Source organism: Danio rerio, chromosome 23 (assembly GCF_052040795.2).
Source record: "Danio rerio strain M-AB ecotype USA chromosome 23, GRCz13ab, whole genome shotgun sequence".
Classification (NCBI taxonomy): domain Eukaryota; kingdom Metazoa; phylum Chordata; class Actinopteri; order Cypriniformes; family Danionidae; genus Danio; species Danio rerio.
The window spans coordinates 33,734,916-33,762,273 of record NC_141043.1 but is presented as its reverse complement, the minus strand read 5'-3'; the positions used below and the strand labels follow the sequence as shown (position 1 = coordinate 33,762,273).

General features: G+C 38.4%; 2 protein-coding genes across 7 annotated transcripts; one reads left to right on the top strand and one right to left on the bottom strand.

Annotated features, from left to right (window-relative positions):
• Nucleotides 1–357: 357 nt before the first annotated feature.
• asxl1 (ASXL transcriptional regulator 1) lies at nt 358–22,418 on the bottom strand. Of its 6 annotated transcripts, NM_001386454.1 has the most exon segments (13): nt 483–4,072; nt 4,195–5,107; nt 5,196–5,301; nt 5,410–5,506; nt 5,606–5,772; nt 6,837–6,956; nt 7,571–7,655; nt 9,645–9,718; nt 15,317–15,464; nt 15,594–15,711; nt 15,815–15,817; nt 15,958–16,040; nt 21,881–22,418. In NM_001386454.1, coding segments are annotated over 13 exon segments (4,980 nt in total). In that variant the 5' UTR covers nt 21,938–22,418; the 3' UTR covers nt 483–1,063.
• A 2,575-nt stretch (nt 22,419–24,993) lies between these two features.
• Nucleotides 24,994–26,878, top strand: thap3 (THAP domain containing, apoptosis associated protein 3). Its single transcript, NM_001014294.2, is given in 4 exon segments — nt 24,994–25,318; nt 25,404–25,599; nt 25,674–25,832; nt 25,927–26,878. Coding segments are annotated over 4 exon segments (642 nt in total). The 5' UTR covers nt 24,994–25,244; the 3' UTR covers nt 26,140–26,878.
• The last annotated feature ends 480 nt before the right edge of the window (nt 26,879–27,358 follow it).

Sequence of the window (27,358 nt, the reverse complement as noted above, 5' to 3'; positions counted from 1 at the left end):
AATGTATGAATCAGTTTTCAAACTTTTTTTTGAGAACAAAATTCCAGAGGATTATGTATGTACACTGATACGCAAACCATAGTCTCTGCAATCGTTTAAAGTAAAATTAAATAAAGTCTAAATGCTGAGAAGCATTGGGCTTACATGCGAGACAGAGATTGATTAAATGCAGAATATATATAACTTTCTAGAAGTGTGGACCATACTTTATGCATAATACCTATGGCTATATATTTCCTAAATACATTAAAAGAAAAACCTGCACATGGAGTGGAAACAAATATAGAAACACTTCTATTTATGCCCCCAGACCTAGGCCCATTTTACCCTTACTTAAAGAAGTTCAAATCAAGAATATACGCTCACTTTCAGCTTTATTAGATTTGAATACTGTGCTTAACCGCCAAGTACAGACTGGACTTCACTTTGGATAAGAAATAAAATGGAAACAAAAAGAAGAGTGAAAGCACTTACAAAATAACAAAAATGTATTTTCTGTTTAATGATTAAAAAAATATTTCTTTGCAAGACATTACACACAAAATACTCCTAAAGCCCTCTTTACAGAGGTGCAGCAAGAGAAGAAAAACAAACAGGAACGCCACCATTATCACACTGAACTGATGACTGGTGTCAAGTAGATGAGGTAAATGTTTTGTTGGGGGAAAGAAAAGGCACAATTTACAATCAACTGTGCCATGTAAATTCACATAATAATACCAATAATAATAACAACAATATCATTATTATTGTAATCATAATAATATTAATAATAATAATAATAACACCATCATAACAGCAATAGAAAAAATATGCAACAAAAATACAGACTGATTTTTTATCTTACAAGTAATCTTCCAGCCCTACTGTATTGCCTGACCCATCAGCAACAAAAAGAAAAATCAGTCCAGTTTTAACACTGCAGTGTACTGTCACTTTCTTGCTCAAGAAGAGTCCAAGACTTCAGGTAGTGTCCCACCACTGGCAAAGGGCTAGAATTGTCTGGAGAGGTCAAAGTATTTGCTCTGATTAGTCGGCTCAGTTTTAAAGGAGCTGCAACAAACTATCTGACAACCAGACATGACACACACAGTTTCGAAGGGCCGATGCAATCATCATGGCAGAAAGCGCCACAGCCCTGGCACATGATCATAGCCTTGAGTCGGCAGGAACACTTGAGAGCCACTTCTTCGGCAGCACTGTCTGTAAATGCCTGGATGCCAAGCGTGGCACTCTGACCTCCACCGCTGCCGACGCTCACACGTGGCCTTAGTTGGAGCACACTATCGGCTAAGGTGCGAGTGAAGCCACTACCATCCACCACAGACACATTAGCTGTGTAACTGAAGCTGGATGAGGACCCTCCGTTGCCCCCACTCTGCTGAAGTTTTGGTAGCTTGCCATATAGCTGGAAAGGGAGACTGGAGGCTGATGAGGAAGGAGAGGAAGAAACAGGAGAAGCAGAGGTGTCTGCTTGGCGGGTATATGGATTTTTGACTTGTTCCTTCTTGGCCATTCTGACAAGAGACATTTCCATATTTAGCAGTCCTTCCATAGCTCCACCACCTCCATGAAAACCATCCAGAGGCTCCTTTTTGGTTATTACAACAGACGTATTGCCACTGATAGGAGCAGGTGAGTTTTTGGTCAGAGCTTGTTGGCACGAAGGGCGCAAGGAGACTTCGTTTTTTACTGTAGCTACAGGGGAGATCGGTTGCTGAGGTTTGTTTGGGCGCCAGTTAATCTTAACAGTTGGTACAACCTCTGATGGACAAAGGTCCCCATGTGGAGGTGAAGGAGCATCTGGTGTGTTTCTGCACACGGACTGGGAGACATTATTAGGATGCTGCTGAAAGCTACTTGGCCTCTCAGGAGTTTCACTCCGTTGAGAAAGAGGTCCCGGGTGCTCTTTAATGACAGCTGATTCATAAACTGGAGCATTCTGAGAGTTCATATCCATTGAGGTTCTAGCGGTGGAGTTTAAGGGAAGGGATGTTATGACAGGAACTGCTCCTGGAGGCACAGCGCCTCCTGGTTGCTGAGAACTGAACTGAGAGTTTGCAGACCTGGGGCTGGCTTCCTCAAACAGGCATGCCATTCGTGATGGAGCAGAACCTGGCGGGGAAGAACCAAAGTTCCGACCAGGTCCAGGAGATACTCGAGCAGGTGGGGTTTTGTGTTGGAAGTCAGAACTAACAGTGTCCGTAGGCCCTCCCGACTCAGGTGGGCCTCTAAAACGTGGTGCCAGATTTCTCTGTGTTTGATGATTGGCTGGGTTGAGTGAGTTGCTTGAATTGGCACCTGGAAGTCGATTAATTTCTAACTTGCTGGCTGAGTGTGGTTGGGGTAAGACCTTCTCTAAAGGTAGACTGCCTTGGAGGAGCTGTGTGACAAGAGGATTGTTGGCCTCTACAGTGGAAACTGGTCGAGATGAAACTTGGACTCTTCTGCCAACTGGAGGACCAGCAGAATTCTTTAAAACTAAATCTTCCCTGCCAAGAGGTTTGGTGTCATCCTCTGACAAATACAGCTTCACACCATTGCCATTATCATTCAGTCGTAGATTTCTGCTTTGGTCCATCTCAGTCTGGGTCAGATAAGCTTGCACTTGGGCTTGTGAAGGTGCAGAGGCAATCTGGTCCTGAGAGTGGTTTATAGCATGGGTATTAATTGCATGCTGCTTGTGAGGATGAATGACTGGTTGGTTTGGCACACCATTAGGAAAGCAAGCCTGAATAACAGTTTGGGTATGGTTTTGATTAGATATATGGGCCTGTATAACCGGTTGCTGGTGTTGAGGAGGATTAACAATCGATGAAGTGAGTCGACTTGAGGTCTGAATAACAGGTTGATTCAGTGATTTTGTATTTTGAGTTTGCATGCCACTACCATCCATCTGGGTCCCATGCCAATCCACCATTTCATCCTCTTGTGATTCATTTTCAAAGTCAGATGCTGTCTCCGTTGAATCACTGTGTGCTCCAGTGTCTTCCTCACCAGCACATCGTGGTAGGCAAGGTAAAGAGCCTGATTCATATTTACCATTAGCATCACTCCCTCCATTCCTATGTTCTTCTAGCATACCCTCTCTCATGGAATGCTCTTCTCTATTTTCTACCCATCCATTTCTGGCTGTAACAAGAGTCTCTTTGGGTAATTTCAAGTCTGAGCCATGCTGGATAACTCCAGTTGTCCCTGGGTGAAGCTCAACCGCTTTCTTTTCACCTTCCCAAGGCTGAGAGGAAGCTGCCAATGTCCTGATGACATCCACACCCTGGGCACCAAATCTTGGTAGCGAGTCAGGTATAGAGGTGGGCACTAAAGAAATAGCATCATTTGATGATGAGGTGCAAACAGGCGTATTTGTTCTACTATCACTCGACTCTGCTTCCTCGCCTCTCCCATCTTGGTGACTGCAAAAAGACTCTGATTCACTTGGGGTAGGCACTGGGGTGTCTAAGGTCTGCTCTGAGGTTTTATCACTTGGGCAGGCAGTCACCTCTTCCACTCCACAAATCTCCTCCACCTGATCCTGGGAAGCAGGGCTGTCGGTTGCAGGTGGTGATAGCGCAAGTATTTTTGGAGATTCTGATGATGGTAGAGATGGGTTTGAGGACACAGAAGAGGGAGATGGTTCAGTGAGTGGGGTGGAAGTTTGAGGCCTGTCTGCCGAATCTACACTAGACAGCTGTAGTTGTGCTCCCGACGAATGAGAGCTCGCAGGCGATTCCTGCTCCTCCAAATCAACTCTTCCTCCTCGTCTCCCTCCTCCTCCTCCAGGTTCAACGGGACCTGGGTGCTCTCTTGTACGCCTCCCGCTGGAGCGATCCGGTATCCCAGTACCACCCCCCGGGCCGCTCCCCCCAGGCCCTCCCCCATCCCCAGAGGCTGCAACAGCAGCAGCGGCTTCCCGCTGGGCACGGGCTTGCTGTGCACGGGCTTTGATGTCTGCCAAGGTGCGCGCCCCCGTCCCAGAGCGCCGCGACCCTTCGTTGGGGGGGACGATGCGGGGACAGATTTGGTACGTTGGCGGCCCCTTGACCCAGGGCGGTTTGATCCGGGAGAGCTGTATCTAGTGGAGTGGGCAGAAGAAAAACACACATGAAACAAGACTTAGACATAGGAAGGTTGCTTTCTATAACTACAATAAGTTTTACAAAAGACTATTCTGAGAAGATAACATGTCTAACATACCCGGATTGGCGGGACCTTGGGCTCCTCTGTTGTAGGCTGTGGCTTTTCTGAGTGCACACAGTCAACTGTGTTACGAAAGGACTGACGCTCATCCAACCGCGCCCTTTTCTCGGGAAAGCTGGTGAACGCCTGGGACTCGTCTGGTCTTCTCTTCTGTTCCTTGAGCTGAATTGCTGGGCTTGATGTAGCGGGACTGGCTGCAGGGCTGCTTTCTCTGCTGCTTGCTCCAGTGCCTGCTGTGCCAGTGGTAATGACTGAAGCCCCATCATCCAGCGGATCAGTGGCAACAGCAGCAGTGGAGGAGGAAGAGGAAGAAGAGGAGTCTGAGCTTGCAGCAAAAGTCTGTCTGTCTGAGGCAGAGGATGGAGAGGAAGATGGTGAAGATGATGACGATGTTGAAGAGGAGGATGAGGAAGGAGATGAGGTGGATGCAACAGCTGGTTCGGGTACTTCTGGCAACAGGCGTGTAGAGGTTTCTGGCTCATCGCAGGTTGAGCTTGTCGATGCTGGAGGAGGTGTGGGTACAGGAACTGGAGAAGGTACTGCCTCTGTAGAGAGGTTTTCTTCTGGTGCTTCAAGTTCAGGGTCTGTTTGGAGGACCACCTCTCCTTGAACTGCTGTGGTTTCTGGGACTGGTGATGCAACTGATGGTACCTCTTCTGGAGTTGCAGTGCTCTCTGTTGTTTCTTCTGTAGCCACAGTTGCAGTTGTAGTTTTGCAAAGTGTGCGCCTTGCCCTGCGTCTGAGGTCAGCCCGTGAACGTCGTCTGATACGGCCTTCTCTCCGTCTTCTTCCAACACTTCGCCTCTTGGGTGTAGCCACTGTAGCAGAATCGGAGTCTAGCACTGGACTAGCAACATCTCCAGCTTCGCTCATTGTGAGCTTTAATGCCTCCTCTCTTGTTAAGCCAGACCTAAAGAAATCAATAAAATAAAACATTTTACCTCACCAGATTCTAGCACTATAAATAATTCAGTAATAAAAATAAAATGCCACTGAACCTTTGGCCATGGTACTCCTCGAAGAATTTCTCCTTCCATGCTTCTACTTTCTTCTCCTTTTCCATCTCCTGCCTGAAGCGAACCTGCATCTCATGTGTAAACTCACCTTCAAGAAAAGTAAAAATATTCCAACTTTATCTATTATAGTAAAGTTGCCTAGATCCACTTGTCTTGGTCATTTTTAGATGTCACAAGAAAATGTTAAGAGGCTTACCCTCAGCTAGACGTTCTTTCCAGCTCTGGGAGGCATGAGTGAAGAATTCATTATTGAGGGCCGAACTGCTTAGACGAGCAAGGCCATCGGGGCCGACCTACATATTAAAATGAGGAAAATTAGGCAACAATAAGAAACTGCATAGACATGAATAAAGGGATACTTTTAAAAAGTCCTCAAGAAAAATAACATATACCTGTCTGTCCACCTCTGGTAAAAGCTGGAGTAGTTGCTGCTGGGAGTGAGAAGGAAAAGCAGCAAAGGTGCGTGTGTTGATGAGAGCACGAATGTTGGTGTTGACCAGGATGGATCCTGGAGTCTCAAAATCCACCTCCACTCCTCCTCGACTCCTTTTCATGGGACCTGCAAAATACAGTATTAGATTTAGTATATATAAGAACTTGGTTTAATGAGTCCTAAGGATTTGTGAATGAATGGAACGGGATATGATTACATAGAAACTTAAAGCACACTCAGGTCTGCATTAACACACATTTGTAAATCTATATGAATAAATTGCTGGTATATCTGCTTATGTGTAGAGTGCTCTATCAGACCTCTAATAAACAAGTCTTATTTTAATTCTAGATAAACAACCGTCTATTCCATAGTGCTTTAAAATTAAGCAACTGAATATTACCTCAGCCAATAATGCAATTATCAGAAAGTGTCATGCTTTAACAGTACTATGCTACAAAATATTCTAGGGCAAAAATCGGTCCCACATTATATTAAGTGACCTTAACTTATATGTACTTACACAAGAATTAATAGTTTGTTACAATGTACTTATTGTGTAAATACATGTATTTATTGTATACTTATGCTTGATTATATACATGTATGTAATTACATCTGTAATTAACTTTTGTAATTACATTTGTAAATATACTGTTGACCATCCCTTACACCTTAACCCTCCCTTAAACCTACCCATACCACCAAACCTGTCCATAACCCAACCTCTATCCCAACTAAAAAGCACCACAAGTGTTCTCAAATACATTATATACACAGTAAGTACATTGTATTTATTTTTTTGAGTACATAGTAGTTAAGGACACTTAATATAAAGTGGGACCCAAAAATCTAACAGGATCTCACACTAAGCCAGATACTATAGAATAAACCTAAAGTGCATTGATGACATAACTGGTGTGATTTTATTTCAGGAAAAACACACTTATACAATTTAGAAAACCAGCAGACAAGATTCACATAGCACTATGTGTCAGGGCAAATTTGTTTATTTTTCTACTTCACATGCCTTAACTTCCGGTTAGAAATAATTAAAACAGGGATATTATTTGTCAATAGCTAGTAAACCCTACGGAAAGAAGTACTGAAGTTTTTGGAAGATATTTGTGATCAAGGTACTTAGGGATAGTAATTACTACATGGGGGTCCTTGGTTTTCATCCTCTGTACCTGAACGAAGACCACGAATGCTCTTGAAGTGCTGGGTGCGTTTCCAGCCCAGCTCGGAGCGGGTACGGAGAGTGGGGCCTGGACCCCCCCTAGAGCCTTCCCTGCGCCTCCCCGCTGCTCCTGAGGGTAAAGGTGGGGGGGAGGATGGAGGCTGGTGAGACTCTCTGAGAACGAGTGAGTGTGGGTAGGGCAGCTTGAGGCATTAAGACTACTGGCACTAAAGAGGCCAAAGTGACAAGCAAAGATTTGGCATTTGTGTGAAACACGAAAAGTCAAAGGGACTGCTATCCCAAGGCACAGAGAAAAAGAGGAAGAGGGGTGAATGGATATCTCTAAGGTGCAAATGCAAAGCAGATATCCAGGGGGGAACAGAGCAGGGCTGACAGGACAAACCAGAAACACTGCTTTCACACTGAGGGGATATTGACGTTCAAGTGACAATAACGTCAGTGGCTTCTAGAAAAGATGCTGGTTTTAGTGTAGAGTTAAACAAGAAAAAGGAGGAGGAGGCTGTCAACAACAGGGAACTGTGGGAAAACTGCCCTTGGAAAAACTGCACTATAAATGATTAGAGAGTGTCAGTGCGTAAAATTACAAACACTGTCAGGCCGCTCAGATAAAGAGCATCCGCAGTCAGAGGAAGCAGGTATACAAAAACACTGCAGAGTGGGGGGGGGATCAGAAAAGGGGACTGAGGGTGGGAAAAAGTGAACAAGTAAAAGAGCTTTTGTAACCTGATGGGACGTGTTCACCGTTGACCTTGAGAGGAGTGAGAACTACACGGGGCATCATCACAGCCTTCTTCCTCTGTCTCCCTGACTGTAAGTAATCGGAGAAAAAATCATGAGCACATACACACAGGTCCTCCACAGACATGGAAAAATAACAGCATGCTCATACAAAAGAATTTAAATGGGAAATTGGGCATTCGTATAGTGTTTAATATAGGGATGCTCATAATAACCAATTCCCCATTAACCGAAAGGGAGCCTTTTTAACCAATTAATAGTATTAGTTAAACGATTAAAAAATATTATTTTTAAATTTTTTTAATAGGCTGCATAAATGTGCAATGCATATTTGTTAACTTTTTGGATGGTAACACATGCAACCAAGCGTGCCTATAGACATATTTAGCCAAAGAAGCAAAATGAAAGAAGAATATTGCTGGTCAGTTTGACACAGATGAGTTGATGCCGATTGCCTCTGTCCTGGATCTGTCACAAACATCTGTTTATTTGCACAACTGGAGGAAGAAGCCGCAAAACTTTCTGTGAGGTGCTCTGCTTTGGAAACTCTCAATCAGAAAAGCTCTCAATCAGAGCGCTCACCGGCATCACTCATAAACACAACAAATAGGCTATAGTTGTGATGATTTAGTGTACAACCAACCAATCTTTTTTCCATTTGGAAACCTAGTTATTAATAGTTCCATTTTTAAAATAGCCTTCATAATCTACGAATCAAACAAATCCAAAGATTTTCTTGATTTCTGCATTATGATAACGCTGCACCAAACTGAGGCTTCAATTGTACAGCTTATAAAACTTGTATGCAAATGAATGCAACACATATGGAAACAACAAAATTGTTATATGCTATAGTAGCCTATACTTTACAAAATGTCAACAAATGAGCCTTGTCTTTGTCTTTCATCACACGCAGCGTGCACAAAAGAACCGCGAGTGAGAGAGGAAATAAAAGCACACAAGGTAAAACCAGAGGCTAAAGACATAATCTTTAAAATAATGACTTCCATTAAAAATGTTGACAGAGGTTTGTGCTATGAGAATAACAGCGGAGCGTGAATTAAATGCATATTTTCTATGAAGCAATCATTTTGAGGTAGCCTGCTATTTTTATTTGACAGGAAGAAAAACATGACAGGAAAAAACAGCCAATGCTAAATCTTAAAGGACTCGGTCAGTGTTTTTGTTTTGAAATCTAAATATGTAATTTAAGTGAAAAATATCTAGGGCAAGACTATTTATGTAATTCTTTTTATTTAATTTAGATTTTTTTTTCCTATGCTGTTGAAAACATTGCAGGTGCGCAAAGAAGTTCTGTTGTTATGTTCTGTTAATATGCTCTTATGTTAAAATTAATCAGTATTTTAAAATGCAATGTCAGACACAAAATAGACATGTATTTTTTTTTTAAATTAAGCAATAATTTATTATTAATCTGACCAGTTAAGGGTTAATATTCGATTGACGAGCGGTTGTCGGGCATCCCTAGTTTAATAATAGTTGAATGTTACACAAGTATAAAGCATGAAGGGACAGGACAGGAGATGAGCAGGCGTTTTCAGTTTGAGCAGAGGATTGACTAGTGGTAAGAGCATCCAAGTTTAACTTTATGCAAATGAAACGGAAAAAGCATAAAGGCAGTTTTAAGGTTGTGGCTATTAGTATTGGAGATCGTGAATTCAGTGCTTAAAATGTCAAATTATTTTACTGCATTTACTGTAAATTATCTGATTTTGACATCATTTAAAAAATCCTGACCTGCAAAGACATGCAAAGAGCAAAAGGTCTTAGTCATAACTAATGTACTCAGTGTTATCAGTGGGATTTTCTTGATCTGACTCAGCGTCAGCTTTCTGCATTTCAATAATGACTCATTTTCATGTATTGACATCACATATCAACTGCTTTCCTGTCATAACTGCTGATCTGAGGAGGAGTTGAGCGCTAGTGCATGAGGATGATGGTGAGATGGCAATCCATTCTTAGAGGGCCCTGCGTGTAAAAATGAGTCATGAAGTTGATGTTTCAATGGAGATTTGAACTTAGGCACTGCAGGTACCTGTGAAGAGCGACTGAGTCTTGTCTGTGGTTCTGTAGAGCAAGAGGCACTGGAGGAAGTCTCATCCACAGAGGCTAAAGGAAATGAGCAGAACATCTGTTAATAATTTTACCCCAGTAAATCATGTTAATGTTGTTCATGAGTTAATTTGGATGGAAATAGAGACAGAAATAATGATGCGGCTGAATTTTTTTCTTTAAATTTGTTGTTTTAAATGCTGATCAAGTCTACTATAATATGAATACAAACTTAATCCATACACACAAAAAAGTAAACATGATTTTAATTCATAGTATATGTATAAAGTAAACAGTATATCATTAGTGTAAGAGAACTAATTGATTGTCCCTCGTTATAGGTTGTTCCATAGAGGCATATTCTGTACACTTCTGTTTCCAGGGGTGCATCATTGTTGGTTGATGGTTTGGTATCATAAAGAAAATGAATAGCAAAAAAAAGCCTCATACTTGTTCTCTTATGCTTCAGCACAATAATAATATGAACCAAAAAGGGCATCCATCTTGAAGTTCTTTGTTAAGCAGAATAAATGAAAAGAAATTTTGAACTACCCAACCTCTTTGTAATGACTAGGTACGACGAATTTACAATTGTCACAGATGCATGATATTCACTGACATTAAACTGCTCTAAAACTCTGAGATAACAGAATGAGCAACAGAACTGCACTTTCACTTTATCCATTTCAACTCGCCTTTCCCTTCTATATACATCAGATGTGGGAAAACCAAAACAAACAACATCTGAGCCAAGTAGCGCATTTTAAATTCAACATATTCAAAAACAGAACAGACGAGTAGTGCTCAGACAACCTACTATCCTGAGTTTCATTGGCAATTTGAAAATTCTGTGAGAGCACCCTCTGGATTTCGCAGGATATTTACTACTGCTCACCCAGTGCTTCCCTGACGAGATGTGCATGACAATAGGAGCACGTGCACAACTAGTGTTTTTAAGCCAATGATAAATGTCCGGTGAAAAATGAATGCGACTATTCTCAAATTTCATAAGGTTCCTTCTACAGTATCGATGTTGTAATGCAATTACAACATATTCAGTTAAATAGACTTAAAAATTCATTTAGATGTTAAGAGTAAAATAAGATGAAAGACCACCTAACCGCTAGCACCATCAATACCAGCACACATCAGGACTAGTGCAGAAAATCCATTAAAAATGCTGGGGTAAAATAAACTGTCATATTTCAAAAACATGGCAAGGGGAAAATGTAATTTAGCACAGTGCTTCTTGTCCAGTCTGAGACCCACTTCATATAGTATATCTATTAGGCAGTGAAGATTGGTCATTTTTAAAATCAGACCGTAAACAGGGCAATTTTATAATGCAAAGACAGTTCACCGGAAGCGTGGAGTCTGGCTGGCTGGCTAAAATCGAGAAAGTCAATATGCATATAACCCAATCGAAGCTTTGTTTAAAGGTGCAGTATGTAAGATTGACACCCAGTGGTTAAACTAGCTATTGCAGTTTTTTTCAAACACTTTTCACGCACCCCCTCCTCCGACAACTCCATGCAAACAACAAACAACAGAGCAAGCATGCCTGACTATTGACCCTACAGCTAACTACACACAATGGCAATCGAGAAAAAGAATCTTTTCCATGTTAAGAGTTTGTCTAAACCATCGCCAGAACAACAGCATAAACGACTTTCTCTAGGGACTAAACAACAGCTTAAAACAACTATGATAATGATAATGCAAAGTACTGCTTACTCTGTGTTAAATGCTATCAATGCAATTCTGAATTAGGGCTGAACAATATATTGTCTGAGCATAGATCTCGCAATGTGTGTTTCCACAATAGTCACATCGCAGGATTACATTGTTTATCAAAGATTAAAAGATAAAGATATTATTAATAACTTTATACAACAATGACCATGCTATTTCACATTTCATTTTTCAAAGCAGTTAGACTCCCCAGAAAACCAGAGCACTGATTTACTTATTTTTGCTTGTAATTTATGCAGATGCGCTTAATAGAAAAAGACTTGATCATCGCAGGCAATGTAAAATAATAAAATACTTCCAAATGGAGTTATAACAATCATATGGTGAAAAGATTATTCTCATATCGCAATCTATATTGTGGCAAAACAAAATATCACAATGTCCGATTTTCCAATACCATGCTGGCCTAGTCTGAATACCATTTCAGGTGATATTGCCAAACTGAAGGCAGCAACAGGCAGTTTACCCTAAGATCTTGAAAATAAACACATTTAAAAACGAATGTTAGAACTGTTACTGTGCAAACCAACAAATACCAGTCACTGAGCATGAACTTTTAATAATGTTAAAGAGGTTTAATATATATGAATTTGATTCTAAACCTTACAGTTTCTTTGGTTCTGAATAGCTATATTTATTTATTTGTCATGTTGCATCTGGTGCAGAGTCAAATCGCCTTTCGCTGGAATCTTGTCGTAATGCGTGTTGTTAAGACATGGTATTACAATGTATGCTGCTCAGCTAATGTGGTTTACATTTGTAATATTTATTTTTTATATTTATAACACTGAATTTGCGTATAATTTTGGATGCTGCTGCTGTCCTCGAGAGGCCAGAATTTCTAAGTAGGTATTGCTGCAGCCCAGAGACCTCCAAGTGAGAGGTATTACACTGCAAGTAGGTTGGGTTACCTCCAAGTCGTAGGGATTTACGCCGCAGGTGGGCTGGGTTTAGGTGGCATAGATAGAGTAGACATTAATAAAATACATCAGGTTACTCTGAGGCTGGGTTTAGGGTTGGGGTAAGTGTAGACGATGATAAAACACAACAGGTTACTGTGAGGTTGGGTTTAGGTAGGTGTAGACATTCATAAAGCACAATATTGGGCCCTGTCATTTACAAGACATTAAATAAATAAAAACTCCAGTTTTGTACATCCCACTTGGAGCTCAAGTCCCACCCATTTGAAGTTGGCTCCGACCTCTGTTTATACCCTTCACAAAATTTCAGCTGTGGCCCTATACATTGAGGAAGTCTTTAAGACTGAAATGAAAGGTGGTTTGTATGACAACAAGGCAACCCAGGTTGCTAGAATACAATTAGACAATGCGACACTAAAAGAACATTTTCAAAGGAGAATAACTGACTTTAACTTGTTTACTTAGCATGTTTTTTAAATCTCTGCAATCATAATGTCATTTTTATGCTTTAGATGAGCCAAAACTTATATACACAGTACCTTTTACCTTATTTGAGATTTCACTGCAAATAATCACCCAATCCTAAGGGCGTAATCACACTATGCTATCCGAACCGTGCCCAGACCCGTTTACCGGATAGTTTAAGAAGTGTGAGTGCTCAGAATTGGGTTCAGGCACGGTTCAGTTGGACGGCCCTGGCCCGGTTGGAAGAGGTGTGCCAGAGCACGGTTCACTTGGGTACACTTGTAGTGTGAGTGCAAAGCACGCTTGAGCCCAAAACTAAAGACGAGACGTGATTTTACGGGATTTTTTATATGGATTTATCAATCATTCTTACTGTTCAATGAACGCGAACTATCGTAGATTATTAAAGATGCAAACCCCTCACTGCACGACAGCTGCACCTTCAGCAAACCTCATAATTCCTGCAGCACGAGGATTATATGGTTGTTTAGGACCATAAAAAGTGGCTAATCTGTTCGGCAAAATATTTGACTGCATGTCACTGCATTCCAAATGACTAAAACATTATAACTAAAGTAATCTCCACTGTGCTGAGCAAGAGCGCTTCTTAAACTGAACAGCGCATTATTGATGAAGTAAGCGTACTTATGTCCGAATGCATGCGAGTACGGTCTGCCGGGGGAGATGGGTGGGGGGACAAGCATGCTTCGGCCCGGTTCAAGGCAACTGTACATTGTGCGAGTACACCCTAATTCATATTAACATAGAACATACTTTTAGAACAGTTAGTTCAGATACAAATACAGCATCTCACAAAGACAATAGCCCCTTTCACACATACAGACCTTTCCGGAAAATTACCGGCAATTTTCCGGAAAGGTTGTATGTGTGAACAGGTCCTTTTTGAAAATACCGGTAAATTCGTTCTGGCTATTTTCCGGAAAGAGAAGTTGTAACATTACCGGCAATTTGCCGGAATGCTGCGCTGTGTGAACGCAGAAGGAAGATTTCCGGAATAAGCTCGTGCACGTCTAGAACGTGCTGACGTAAGACTTCTGCTTTAGCCAATCACAACAGTCAGACGCATTTACGTCCGCGCGGTTTGTGAGAATAAAAGCCTTTGAATATTTTTCCAGACACATTTAGCTGCTAGAAGTTAGTCAGATAACGTTTATATGTTCTTCTTAATGCCAACTGTGCAAATAATCATCGATAAGATGCTTATGATAAGCCGTTGTTTGTTTACCTTCAAGCTTTGCGTGTGCCCATGAAACAGCCTGTGAGCGTCAGCACACGTACATATTATGAACATCTCGACATGCGAATATGATCCAGTGAAAGTTGTTTACAATATTGATCATCAAAAGAGTTTGTAATTTAGTCAAATGTTTACAAATACAAGCGCAGCCGTTTAAAGCTCATTTGTGGTGAATGATGTCAGAATTTACCGGTATTTTGGAATGGATGTGTGAATGCTCTTTTCCGGAAAATTTCCGTAACGTCCTCGCCTGTGTGAACAGCGCTTTTTTGAATATACCGGTAAAGTCGTTCCGGAAATTTTCCGGATATTTACCGGTATCACTGTGTGAAAGGGGCTAATATTTGATTTCGGATGAAACACTATCATATTAGTCAGTTTCAAAAATTACTGTATTCCTGTCCTAAAATTTAATGCCTGATATTTAACGATATTTAAGAATAATGTTATACTGTTTAACATTTTTTCTAGCATTAAGTTTTTAAAGCATTAAGAGCCCATGGGGAGCCTGACAGAATGACAGCTAGTTCCCGACTGAACAGATTCCGGAAATATAAGACATACAGTACTACAGCCATATTAAATATAGAATTTTTTTCACATGCCATTTATAAGTAATGAGTATGCAAGTACTCCATTCTGAATCCTTCCAAAAGAGGATAATGCAGGTGTACAGTCCACATTATCAGGGGATGAAAAGCAGCAAGCATTTAAGGTTTGCAATTGCTTTATGTAAAAGAATAACAGATGCCTTAAGCGATGTATTTATTAATATCTACAATTTTTTAAATTTAAAATATGAACTAATGATTAAAAATATCAGGCTTCAATATAACATAAATCGATTAAGGATTTTCTTTTTCTTTACACAAAAGCAACATGAAATAGATAATGTCATTTCCAGGCATAATATTGCATGCATTCTCTTTCACGCCACACACAAATACATGTTCAAAACCACTCTCATCTAGGTCACTGCTGGATGTGTCATGTGCAGCAGTATCCATGGCAACACACACATCCAAAGCAAAAAAGAAATCAATGTCTCTCAAAGCTCTACATGCTTCTTAAGCTCAGGGTATTTAATGCTCATCACCATTTGGAATCAAAGCTTTTCTTGAAATGAAAAGATGGGGCCTCTACTTTTCAGCTCTTTTATACGCTTCTTTAATTTATAAGCCTGTTCCACTTACTGGAAAGGAGGCTGAATGAATCAATTCTGGGGGGAGAGAAAAAAAATGAAAAGAATAGTCCACGCACCATCATTTTCACCACTAGCAGCAGCCGTCTCTGTGGAGTCGCAGCTTTCCTGCTCTGCTCCTTCAACTGTTGATGTGGTGGATGCTGTTGGTGTCCCATCTCCAGACTCATTCGCTGATGGGCTCTTTGTCCACTGAAGTGCATTTTTCTGTTGGTGCATACAGACACAGGACATGTGGCTAGTGGCATCTAAATCCAGTTGCTAAACCCCAGTTTAAGAGCAGTTTAAGAGTGTGATGTGTGGAGAGAATGCTAGAAGGATTTATGGATTCCCTACCTTTAGGGTAAACAGACTCATCCTTCCAGGCAGCTTAAAGAAAATACTGTTTTTCACTCGGTCACCTCTGACCTGAGAGTGAAGCATGGTGACAAGGCAGGCCAGTGGTGCTGTGCCGCTAAAGGAGCATGACATATAAAAATTGGTATGCAAGTGTTGCACAAAAATGTATGAATAAACATACAGAGTGGCTAAAAAATAATAGCTAGATAGATTCTTACCTTCTATATTTGGCAAAAAGGTTTTTAGAAAAAGAGAAACAAAAAAATATCACTCAGTAAAAAGAGCCAATAAAATTGGAAACAAATCTCAAGCATAAATATCAACACAGTACACTTATATTTAGAAACTGTTTATACAAGACCTCATTTCTTTCAACCCCTTTGTTTGGATGACATGTAGAATCTGTTTGGGCGTCATTGGGGCATCAGAAAAGTTCTCCAGAACCTGCAAGAGATCAAACAAGACACATCAAATCAGCTACTTCACAATTTAGTATAACATTAATTAGGGATGTGCAAAATCACATAGTAAAATTCTAATAAACACCCTTCTGTCATATTATGGTGGTTTAGGGTTCATTATGTTTTAACATTCACACACAAACAAAGCATTCACAGCTGAATTATTATGATATTTTTAAAACAATTTTAGCCACAACTTCAAAAAGCAGATGAGTGACTAAAAATCCATATCATGAACGGCAAAGACATTCACCTGTATCTATATGGATGTAGTTGCAGATATTTACAAAAAGAAAAATTAAGAGCTCAAAGGGGTTTCCATGCTAACATGAAGCTAACACTTCCATCAAGACTGTAATACTTATTATTGCTAAGCTAGTAGCAAACAGTAAACAAGCCAAGCATAACAGAGACAGCTGATTGGTCAGGTTGATGTAATGTTCGCTATATCCAAGTTCATTCAACTAATGCAGTTCCATAATTTCCCATAATTCACATTAATTCTTTTTCACACAAGTCTAACACTACCTCAAGCAGGCTAAAAAAGTCAAGGGCTTTAGTTCGAAATGTAGCTTTACATCACTTGTTTCCAATACAATTTCAAAATGTACATTAAAGAGACACCCAAAAATGAAAATGTACCCTGAAGTGGTTCCAATATTTTACAACAACCCAAAGATTTGGTTCCAAACATTTAAAACAATAGAAAAGATGATATTTTGAAGAAAGCTGAAAACCTGTCACCACTGACTCCCATAGTCAAAACAAATGCTATAGTAGTCAACGGTTAAAGGTTTCCAGATTTCTTCAAAATATTTTCAAACAGAAAAAAAAAGAAGAAAAACTCAAAACCGGTTTGAAACCAGTAAAGGGTGAGTAAGTACATGACAGAAATGTCATTTTTGTGTGAATATCCCTGAAAACCAGGTAGCAAGGATTTTACTCTGAAAACCACTCCCCGGGATGCTGTTTTCCAATCACAACACCATAGAAAAATGCTTGCTTATTTTAAGACCATGTCAGCTTCAACAGAAGTACTCAATTTGTTCATTTTTTTAGATCCATATTACACAGATTCTGCACAACGTTCTGGCAAGCGTAACATCAAACTGAAGCTGATGCACACAACTGCACCGAACATTTCCAAGTTCATATGACAGGCTTTTATACTATATGACAAGCTGAAAAATAACAATCTGCACTAACACAGCTGAATACTAGCCTTGTGCAACCTCGAATAAAATATTATTCACATAAAAAGTTCCAGTAATGTCCAGTGATTTTTTTTCTTACTTAGTACACAGCAAATATTCCACCCCAATATGGAAGCACAAGACAAGAGTGCAGGCAACCTTCTGCTCGTTTGGTGGTTAAATTAGGAAGCACTCCATACACTGTGCTCAGCTGAGTCTAGAACTAAGGACACCGAAAAAAAGGAAATGGAACAGCACAAGCTATAAAAGAAATACACATTCAATTATAAAATACCAGGTGCATTTCCTGCAGGAAGCAGTCACGAAAACTCTCAAGCTGTGAGAACCTCAAACAAACTACTAGGCAAACGACAAGACAAAACGTCCCGGTTATTTATAACACAGTCCTGACAAGACAACAAAGCTCATGTGTATAAAATGCAACAGAAAAAGTTTGGAGCATTTATGTGTCATTATTTGTGCCAGCCTAGTCTCTATTCCTCTCAGTCCTTAGGGAATGAAAACATAGTGCCATATTTTATTTTTCTGCTATAAATATTGAGACATGAATAAAGTTTCACAAGATAGTTGGAACAGCACTATTTGAGGGTTTTTAATATTTAGGTAGATAAATTTAATAATCACTTTGCAAAAAATGCTTTGTCTCGTTTCTAGTCCAAATGACAAAGAAATAAATCTTAGATCAACTGAAAATTTTATTTTGTTTTCGACTGGCAATACTAATGCTACTATTACTACTATTAATTTTATAATCATGGCTTGTAAATAAATAACATGCAGTTATCAAAAATATTGAAAATGATTTATTTTCACTACATTTTGAGTTCCAGACACAGCGTTTTTATTCATGTAATATAGATTGGCCATGAAGCACGAGTTTGTCTTATCAGTAAGTAAGAATGCTGGTGAAACAGACAGAAAAAACATGACACGGAGAGGTAATTTGATAAAAAAAAACAACAACAACAACAACAACAACAACATTGTGTTACAGCTTAAATAAACGTTATAAAGCAAAAACATTATGCAGGCATGTTAATACAGCTGTTCTGTGTCGGTTATATCAGTTGACTGTTGAGATTCTAAATATTTAACACAACTGGTTAAGTTATTAATTAACCCAACAAAGCACCAAAAATTTTTAACTCAATCATTGGGTTAAATAAATAACTCAGCATTTTAGAGTGTGGTGAAAATAGTGACTTAATGGACTACAGGACCAAATGCTGTCAAGCTTTCAATTTGTCAAGTGCTTCAATACAAATTTCATAATTTTTTTCTCCCACATTTTATGCTTACAGGCACAATATGTCATTTTTGCCACTAGAAGGCCTTTATTCACAACAAACTAAAGTGGTTTAATGATGCTGTGAGTGTGAAATTATGGGAGTTGTCATCTTCATTACATCCTACTGGACTGAGATGAGCTAAGATGTCCTACTGGACATCCTACTGGATGAGCTAAAATGTATTCAAAATTTTGTATCCAGCTGGTATGAAGCAGATTAAGCAGCAAAATGACAGCATTGTGTGATGTAACAAAAGCAGTTGAGCTTTTATTATGCTACAGCCCATTGCTTCTGGTTCTTCCAACCATGACCATATGGGGAATAAGTAGTGAGGTTTTATTTTACTAGAAAACATAACCGCTTGGTTATGCTGCTCAGTAGAGTCTAATAAAGCACACAACTAGGGCTGCACAATATATCATGCCAATATCGCAATGTGAACATTCGCAATAGACACACTGCGAGAATACACAATATTAAGGTTGGAATTATGATGTATCATTTCGCAAGTGGTTTTGAGGCCTGTGACCGTGTGAGGGTTTTAAAAGTATCCAGGCCTAAGAAACTACAGATTGTAACTTTGACAAATTAATAACAATAAATTCTATTGAATCGTTTACAAAAGACTATCCAGTATTATTTTACATTTGATTGGTTAATTAATGTATACCTTTATACAGTTCCGACTCCTCGGAAAACAATCAAACTCTGTTTATTTAATTTGTATCTTTGCCTTTATTGAATTTTTATACAATAGACAGTTTCTTATATTTTATGCATATGCACTTCCCTACAGAATTATTCCAATCAATCTAAAATTATATACTCTTTCCAAATAGTTAATTGTATTCATATCACTATATATATCATAGAATTAAAATAAAATCTCTAAAATAGTTTGATTTTCCCAATATTGTGCAGCCCTACACACAACCTATTAAAGTGTCTTTGGTGTAGAGGGTTTTTGACGTTATTTGCATGGCCACACAATGGCATTACTTAAACTTGCTTATATCCCTGAATTTAAACACTCAAAACCATTTGGGATTTACGTAATGAAAGTACAAAAGTCAGCAAACTGTAACAGTGTTCTAAAGTTGTTGTTTTTTTCATTTTAATTGTAAAAAATCTTACATGATGTGCCTTTAAATGAATTTAAGACACGGATGTGGAGATGTTTGAAGTAATGGAGAAATATTTTCAGAGAACTACCAAAGACTAACATCAGTCTCTAATCCTCATTTTCAAAGGCCTCTGATCCTCATTTAAGTCAACGATGTTTCTCTCATTCCCACAAATATCCAAGCTATTTGTGAGGATGCAATATTTAAATAGCCACAAAAAAAAAAAAAACAACCGCAGCTTTTCCCACATCCAGCACAAAGATGAACAAAACCCAAATTTTCTCTTTCACAGACAAGTTAGAGTAACCTTCAGGAAGGAACAGCAGTGAATGACCAGAAACACTAAAATAGGTGGCCTGCTTCACATTTCCCATTGCATCCAAGTGTATTGCAGAGATGATCTGATATACACTGGCCTTGAGCCTAAGAATCTGGTTGCATCTGATTCCCAGAATCCCAAACCTGCCACTTCACTTTGCTGGTTTTGTTCAATCAGTCATTATATAACTCTCTTTGAAACACTTTAATCACATTTATATCATCCAGAGTGATCACTTTTAATTAATGCCATTCAATAATCGATGTTGTATTAAAAATAAAAACCTACATATTCATGCATTCAGTCTATTTAGTTGTGAAAGTGCCCTTACGCCCACATCTCCCAAAGAGCCTGTCCCATTACTACAGGCAAGGAGCTGGTAGGTTACTATTTTTCCTGGTATACAAACAAACATGCCCATACCTGCTTCCTGAAGCTCAATCACTGCATGTGATGCATGCAAAAGTGCACGGTCTGAAATTGGTTTGGTTGATTGGAATTGACCTAAATCTAAATCAACAGTAAAATATTTAGATCGCTAAATATTAAGTAAAGCCTCCACGTGAGATTGGATGTGATACCAAGTAATGTCAAGTTTCATATGGCAGAGATCTGAAGCTTCGGTTTTTGAAGTAATTCAGAACACTGCTTTATAATAAATGATACAAGCTGTGTTTCTCCAGCATACAAGATCCCCACCCAAAACGGCTACCCTTGAGTTTCAAATCTACTTTCACCAGATATCACGTACTGTAGCTTTAACAAACCATTCTTGCTTTTAATCTCAAACTAGCCATGAGCAATAAATAAATATTACTAAATTTAAAGACTGCTGGGTAGATCAAATTGAAGAGTAAAATCTGCCATGATCACCTAGAAAAGAACTTTACAACTATAATCAAACCGCATTTATAATTAAGATAGCAAAAACAAGATCACAAATACAGCTGTACTAATGTATTGTGTGTATGAATGACACTGTGTTTGACCTAAGGAGTGTTTTATTAATGTGGTCTCACACTATACACAGTGGTTTCTACTAAAAGCTCAACAACAATCCTAAGATGAAGGTCTAGTGGTCAGATATATGAAGAGATGCATATGTCCTAATTTAATGCCAATGACCCTCTGAAGATTAATGTTATATGAGAAATAATTTCCCAGCCATATTAACCATGTTTTAATTTACATTTATTACGCATAACAGACCTATTTTGACCACAACTATGGAGAATAAAGGAGAAACTATGCACTTCATCAGCTTCATATCCATTTAATAATCGACAATTGTATGAATACACATGCAGTGACATAGATATAAAGCGTTAAAAAGCTAACATCCACCTAAAAACGTTTAACTGATAAATAAATAGCTAACAAAGAAGATCAAGGGATCACGAACTGCATACAAAACATAGAAATATGGCCTACTATATGAATGACTGTTTAAACAATAAGCATTCAACAAACATTTATTAAAATCAGTCTTTTAAGACAACCAAACCTTGTACACTGAATATTTTCAGCATTTTACTCAGCTCGCTAAAAGAAGCCCTGCAAACAAAGGGTCAAACAGCCAGAGCTGCTAATACGCTAGGCTACCAGCAAGGGCTCCTTCATTCAAATGGGACACAAACACTAGAAATGAATCGCTTATGTCGTCAGGATAAACACAGGGATTGTGGATTAAGACTCGTGTCACTGCAAAGGTAAAAGCCGAGTTATAAAACCTAGAGTTACACAAACAGCAGCAGATTGCTTATGTCCAACCCGACAACAGCTCGAGACAGCTTTGTTCGCGGCTCCCCTACAACACCCCTAACCCCTCACACAAGCACTAAACCGTTACAATTTACTTAAAATGATTAATATATTACCATACGAGCTGCCTCAGCCCACGTGCGCTCCTTCTTTCTCTTCTGTTTGTCCTTCATTTCCTCAGTGTTGTCGCGCGGGTGCGGATTTCTGCAGCGGATATGAAACGTGTGCGTGATATATACGGCAAGCCCCGCTAGCGTGCTAGGCTAATAGCTGCAACACCAAACGGGGGTTTGATTGCGTTTCGCCTATAGTACTCGCTCTGTTTAAACCCCGCACGCTCTTCCGTATAACGGCTTGTCTAAGAAAGCGATCGGTCGTTGTAGCAGCGGCGTTCCTGAGTGTGTTATTTTTAGGCTAACGAACGACTCCGCTGGTTAAATAGTGGTAAACACACACAGGGCGAAGAAAAGGCGAGCCCCAGCAGCTTTTGGCATACTGCAGGAAATCCTCAGTTTGGAATGCAAGACGAGGAGAACACAACAACGAGGTCAAAGGTCAAACACACTGCAGGAATGCAACACAAAAAACAATTGTCCCCATCCCCCTCTTCTTCAGTCGCTCCTACAGCCGCGGCTCATCTGACGCATCTGACGGGACGAGGCCACGCCCATTGTTATGTGCGGCGAGATCAAACGTGATTCATATTAGGCAGCACGACGGGCACGTTAAATAACTATATTTCTTTTTTTGTGCTTTGTGAAGTTTCACTATGCATGTTTTCGACATAAATCTACCTCAAAATGTTGTTTGTTGTAAAAGAGAGCTAAGAGATATTCTTATATGCAAATAAAAATACAGTATGTAGACGTCAAGCTGTGCGTCTTAACCAAAATAACAGCTGTTTCTGGATGAGCATCGTAATTAAATAGTATGTTTTAAATATGGAATCTGTATTCTGGTGTATGTTTTTTTATAAACTTATTTTATTTAAAAAGAAGAAATATACAATATAGATCAGGAAGTCATCTGTAAAAGACTGAAATACAAGTATAAAGTACAAAGTGATAAGAACAAGTAACAAATAATAAATAGAAAGAGAAAAAAAGAACAAAATAAAGAAAGGGGAAGTACAAAATTAAATAAACACAGAAAGCATATAGCAACTAACTTACAGGAAGCATGATATTCTCAAAAGTTTCTATTAACCTGCAGAATTTTTGTTTGTTAGATAAACATGTAGCTTTAAGCAAGGAATCAATTTAAATCAAAATCAATAAAAGTTATATATGTATTCTTCATTTTTATTTTTTGGACTAGAATAATAACAAATACTTTCAATTCAATATTTGCAATATTTGTTTACAATATTTGTTGTCTTGATTGGGATTTATTCAAATAATTATATACATCTGACCAAAACGTTTGTGAGATTTTACATGTAAAATCAAAGTCAAAGTTTCCTCACTTTCCTGACAAAAGAACAAGAATCAGCAATATCAATACATATTGACACAAATGCATTGACCACATACATTATTATGTAGAATTTTAAAATTAATTTCCTTTGCTTTGTTTGGGATTACATTTATATGGGAAAAGCCATGTTCTTTTCCAATCATTATCTTATATTAGTGCTGACCATTATGATTTCCATCTTGGAGCGATTAGATTTTTTTTGTTTGAGAATTCCAAGAATAAGTTTGTTGTTGCATTTCTTATCATAAATACTAATACCTTGCAATAATAATGAGGGTTCGATGGTTCTTTTATTTATATATGAGATGTAATTTTTTTGTTAGATGTATTAATTCTTTTGGGATGGCATTCACAATAACATTAAATTTCTTAAATGGGATAGGAAATTGATGAATTTTCATAAATTGTTCATAAGTTAATACGTTCCCCAAAGTATTCTGGTGTATGTCTCCTTTTAAGGAGCTTTGTCAGGGTGTCATCTTTCAGCGGAAACAGCTATGGTTATCTAATCTAATGTACTATATAAGTATGTACAGTTCAGATGCAAAAACCTCTAAATACCATCTGAAATGTTCTCCTAAAATGAGTATTTTTCTCAGCCTTTGATGTTTATGTTCAGTGATTCCACTTGAAAGGCAATAAAAGAACTTATTCATCACTATAAAAGTAAAATTGCTGAGCTTACATACAGGAGTCTGAGGGAAAAAAAGCTCATTTTAGGAGAAAAATCAAATGACTTTAAGAGGTTTATCAATCTAAACTAGTCACACACACACACACACACACACACACACACACACACACGCACGCACACACACACACACACACACACACACACACACACACACACACACACACACACACACACACACACACACAATCAATGAAGTACTAAACTGATGATTTAATATTAACATGTAAGTGATTTTGTTTATTCTGTATAATTGTAAAGTATTTTTAAGTTGAGCCTGTGGTTCTTGGTGATTCATAAAATGCAAATCAATGTCATTATTTATCAATATGTGGTACTTTTCAGACCCTCAGAAACTATGGACATTTAAAATGTAAAACAGGAAATATGTCAGGACCATTGTTATTGTTTACATCCCTCAAAATGGTCTACTATATACATAGTGGACCCAAATTTTTGCATGGTTCTTGGTGATACATAAAATGCAAAACAATGTCTATTAGTTTCAAACATATAAAGGCAAAACAAAATTAATACCCATGGCTTCAGTTGTATTGAAACAACTGGTCTGCATATAAGGTGAACATTGTTTTACAGCATTATTACCTTTCGTTTTTTAAGACAGCATTTTAAAATTCATGATCATTCTAAAGTGGTTATTTTTTATAATTATTCTATGTTGAATCCTTGTATTTTATTGCATGTTTGATTTCTCTGTTGTTGTAGCGCTTTGGGTTTTAGAAAAGCACATTGTAAATAAAATGTATTATTATTATTATTTAACCCATAACCCCTTCAAACAGTATGTTCTAAGACCTCAATATACCATAATGAGCTACATGTATTAATTTTGTTTTGCCTGTATACTGTTTTATTTTACTCTCAAAGTGTCAGTAGCACCTAGGCCCACAGTTTCAGCTAAAAACGTATTTAATGTCCTACTGGCTAAAAGTCCGCTATATTTCGGATGGCCTGACGCTCAGCACATTAACAGCAAATGTACATTTTTGGGGTGAACTATCCCTTTAAATGTTTTAAGACTGACATACTTCATTTTACTTCACACAGGACTTTTATTTTGAAAGGTTTGGATGAATGGAACCACCAGGGAAACTGAAGTAAATGTATTTTATTAAAAAAAAACTGATTTAGTGAATAACAACAAAATAAATTCCGAATGGTCGTTTACTGCAGACTACACTGTAATGTATATATATATATATATATCAAATAATGCAAGAAAGATCTTCAGTTTGAATTATTTTGAGACACTGCGGGGCTTTCGACATTCGCCATCTTTGTTCGGGGCAAATATGCCGAAAAGTTGTTCTGCATCTAATTGCACAAATAGGTACAATAACAAAAACCCAGAGATCACTTTTCACAGGTAGGTGATGAGAAACAGCCCACTTTTATGATGTTTTGAGTGCGTTGATTAAATATATCATAAAGACATCTCCATTCTTTGTCAGGTTCCCTTTCAGTAAACCGTCGGTTCTGAAACAATGGCTTGATAACATTGGACGTGACGACTTTCAGCCAAGGAAACACATGGTCATCTGCTCTCTTCATTTCACTCCGGACTGTTTCAGTGGTTTGGGAAACCGGAAGAATCTGTTATGGAACGCAGTGCCAACCCTTTTTGCGGTGCCAACCCAGGATGCAAATGTAAGTCAATTCACAGATGTCATTTCTAATAAATGCGCATTATATTCTTGTTGATATCATCTTTGTGCCGTCAGCAAAATAATTTCAGAAAAAGGCTAAAGAGGGCTTTACAATCTGCTTCTGAGAAATGGGATGGCATTACACCTGATGGGTTGCCTCTTTTCACTGAGGAGATGCATGAGGACACTCAAGACTGTAACAATAATGAAGTGGCTGACTGTCAAAGCACAAAGGTGAATCTTTAATCTTGCTGAATAGTTCCATATTTCTGTCCATATACATTAGGTGTGCAAACAAAACCTTTTTTTAAATATTTTATTTTAACAGGTTTTTGCTGCTGCAGACCACACCTATGCCCTCTCGGATGCATGCACAACCAAAGCCCGTCTGTTTAATATTTTAGATGCCAACAGATGGCTGCGGAAAAGGTTGCAGGCCAAATGCAGAGTGATAAAAAGGATGAAACTTAAATTGAAAGATGCTCAAAGAGAACTTCTAACTTTGCGTCAACAGATCAGACATCGGCATGTAAATCACTAAAGACATTAACAGATAATAAAAAGTTGAAATCTGAAGTCTTGGCCTTAGAGAAAGAGATTAAACATGTATATTTATCCTAATGCAGAAGTTTTCCTACTAACTTTTCTGTTCTTTGGATTAGGGCATTGTTTACAGTCTAAATTTTAACACTTGATAATAAGGTCCCATTAGTTATTGCATTAACCATCACTGAGTAATAATTAGTTTACATTGTTATTTGTTATTAAAAATAAAATGTAAATTAGTTTGTTACCTCAGAAAGCTTAATTATCCAATCAGATTAATTATTATATCTTTCAGCACATTAGAATTTTATGCTTTGAAGACAATGTAGTTGTTTTTGTTGCCCGTGCCTTTGATGCTAGTTCTCCCTGCACCGTTTCAACGTGACTGTCAGAGTCTGCCTCAATCTCCGCCTTGACTGCGTCAGATAAACTGCACAGTGACAGACATGAAGCAAGCAGATCATCCTACTACAGAACTTTACCAATGATTATTTGACAGACACACACAGCGTGCACATTTACTTTACAATGTTTTTGCACACAAATGTGACAGGATACACGTTAATATCCACTGATGTATGGATATCCGTTCTGTTAATGTACAAAATAAACCTGATGTAACATCCACAAACCGGGAATGAAGCATCTTTTCTAATTGTACTGACACATGGCTGTGGTGATAAAGATAGTAAAATCGCTGTAAATCATTACAAACATGCACTGTTTTAAAACGATTTAAACTTGTAAAACTCATTCTTGATCACATTTGATGATGACTGATGATCACAGAGAGCTGAACAGATCTTTTAATCCCAGTTTCTTTATACACGTCATCATGTTGATATGATTATACATGTTAATATGGAGAGATCTTAATAAGTGGCTGTCAATCAATTCAGTGGGTGGGGAAACCGCACTCCTATGTCACGTAGAACCTCGTGAACCTCAAAATGGGAGGGATTTGGATCCTATTTTAATGTCAGGAAGTAAAAAAAAAAAAAGATTTATTGTCTTTATATCACCCCAATATAACTGTGGCCACACTATACCTTCACACAGTTCTCTCCAAACAGCTTACAAAAGATCATTTTCATTATAGACGCCCTTTAATAAAGCAAGGGCTGAAAAGTTTAAATAAGATTATTAAATGTTTTACATCAAATAATGTAGTTGACTTGCTTTTTAAAATAAATGTCAATTCATCACAAGGCTTT

What these genes read in the sequence shown, in the direction of transcription:
- asxl1 (XM_087305440.1), bottom strand. Translation starts at nt 21,937, where the DNA reads ATGAAGGACAAACAGAAGAGAAAGAAGGAGCGCACGTGGGCTGAGGCA. An exon ending in GGGCTGAGGCAGCTCGTATG is followed by an intron (nt 16,041 to 21,880) that starts GTAATATATTAA and finishes GATCTCTTGCAG; the next exon opens with GTTCTGGAGAACTTTTCTGA. An exon ending in TACCAGAGGTGGACAGACAG is followed by an intron (nt 5,507 to 5,605) that starts GTATATGTTATT and finishes TTTAATATGTAG; the next exon opens with GTCGGCCCCGATGGCCTTGC.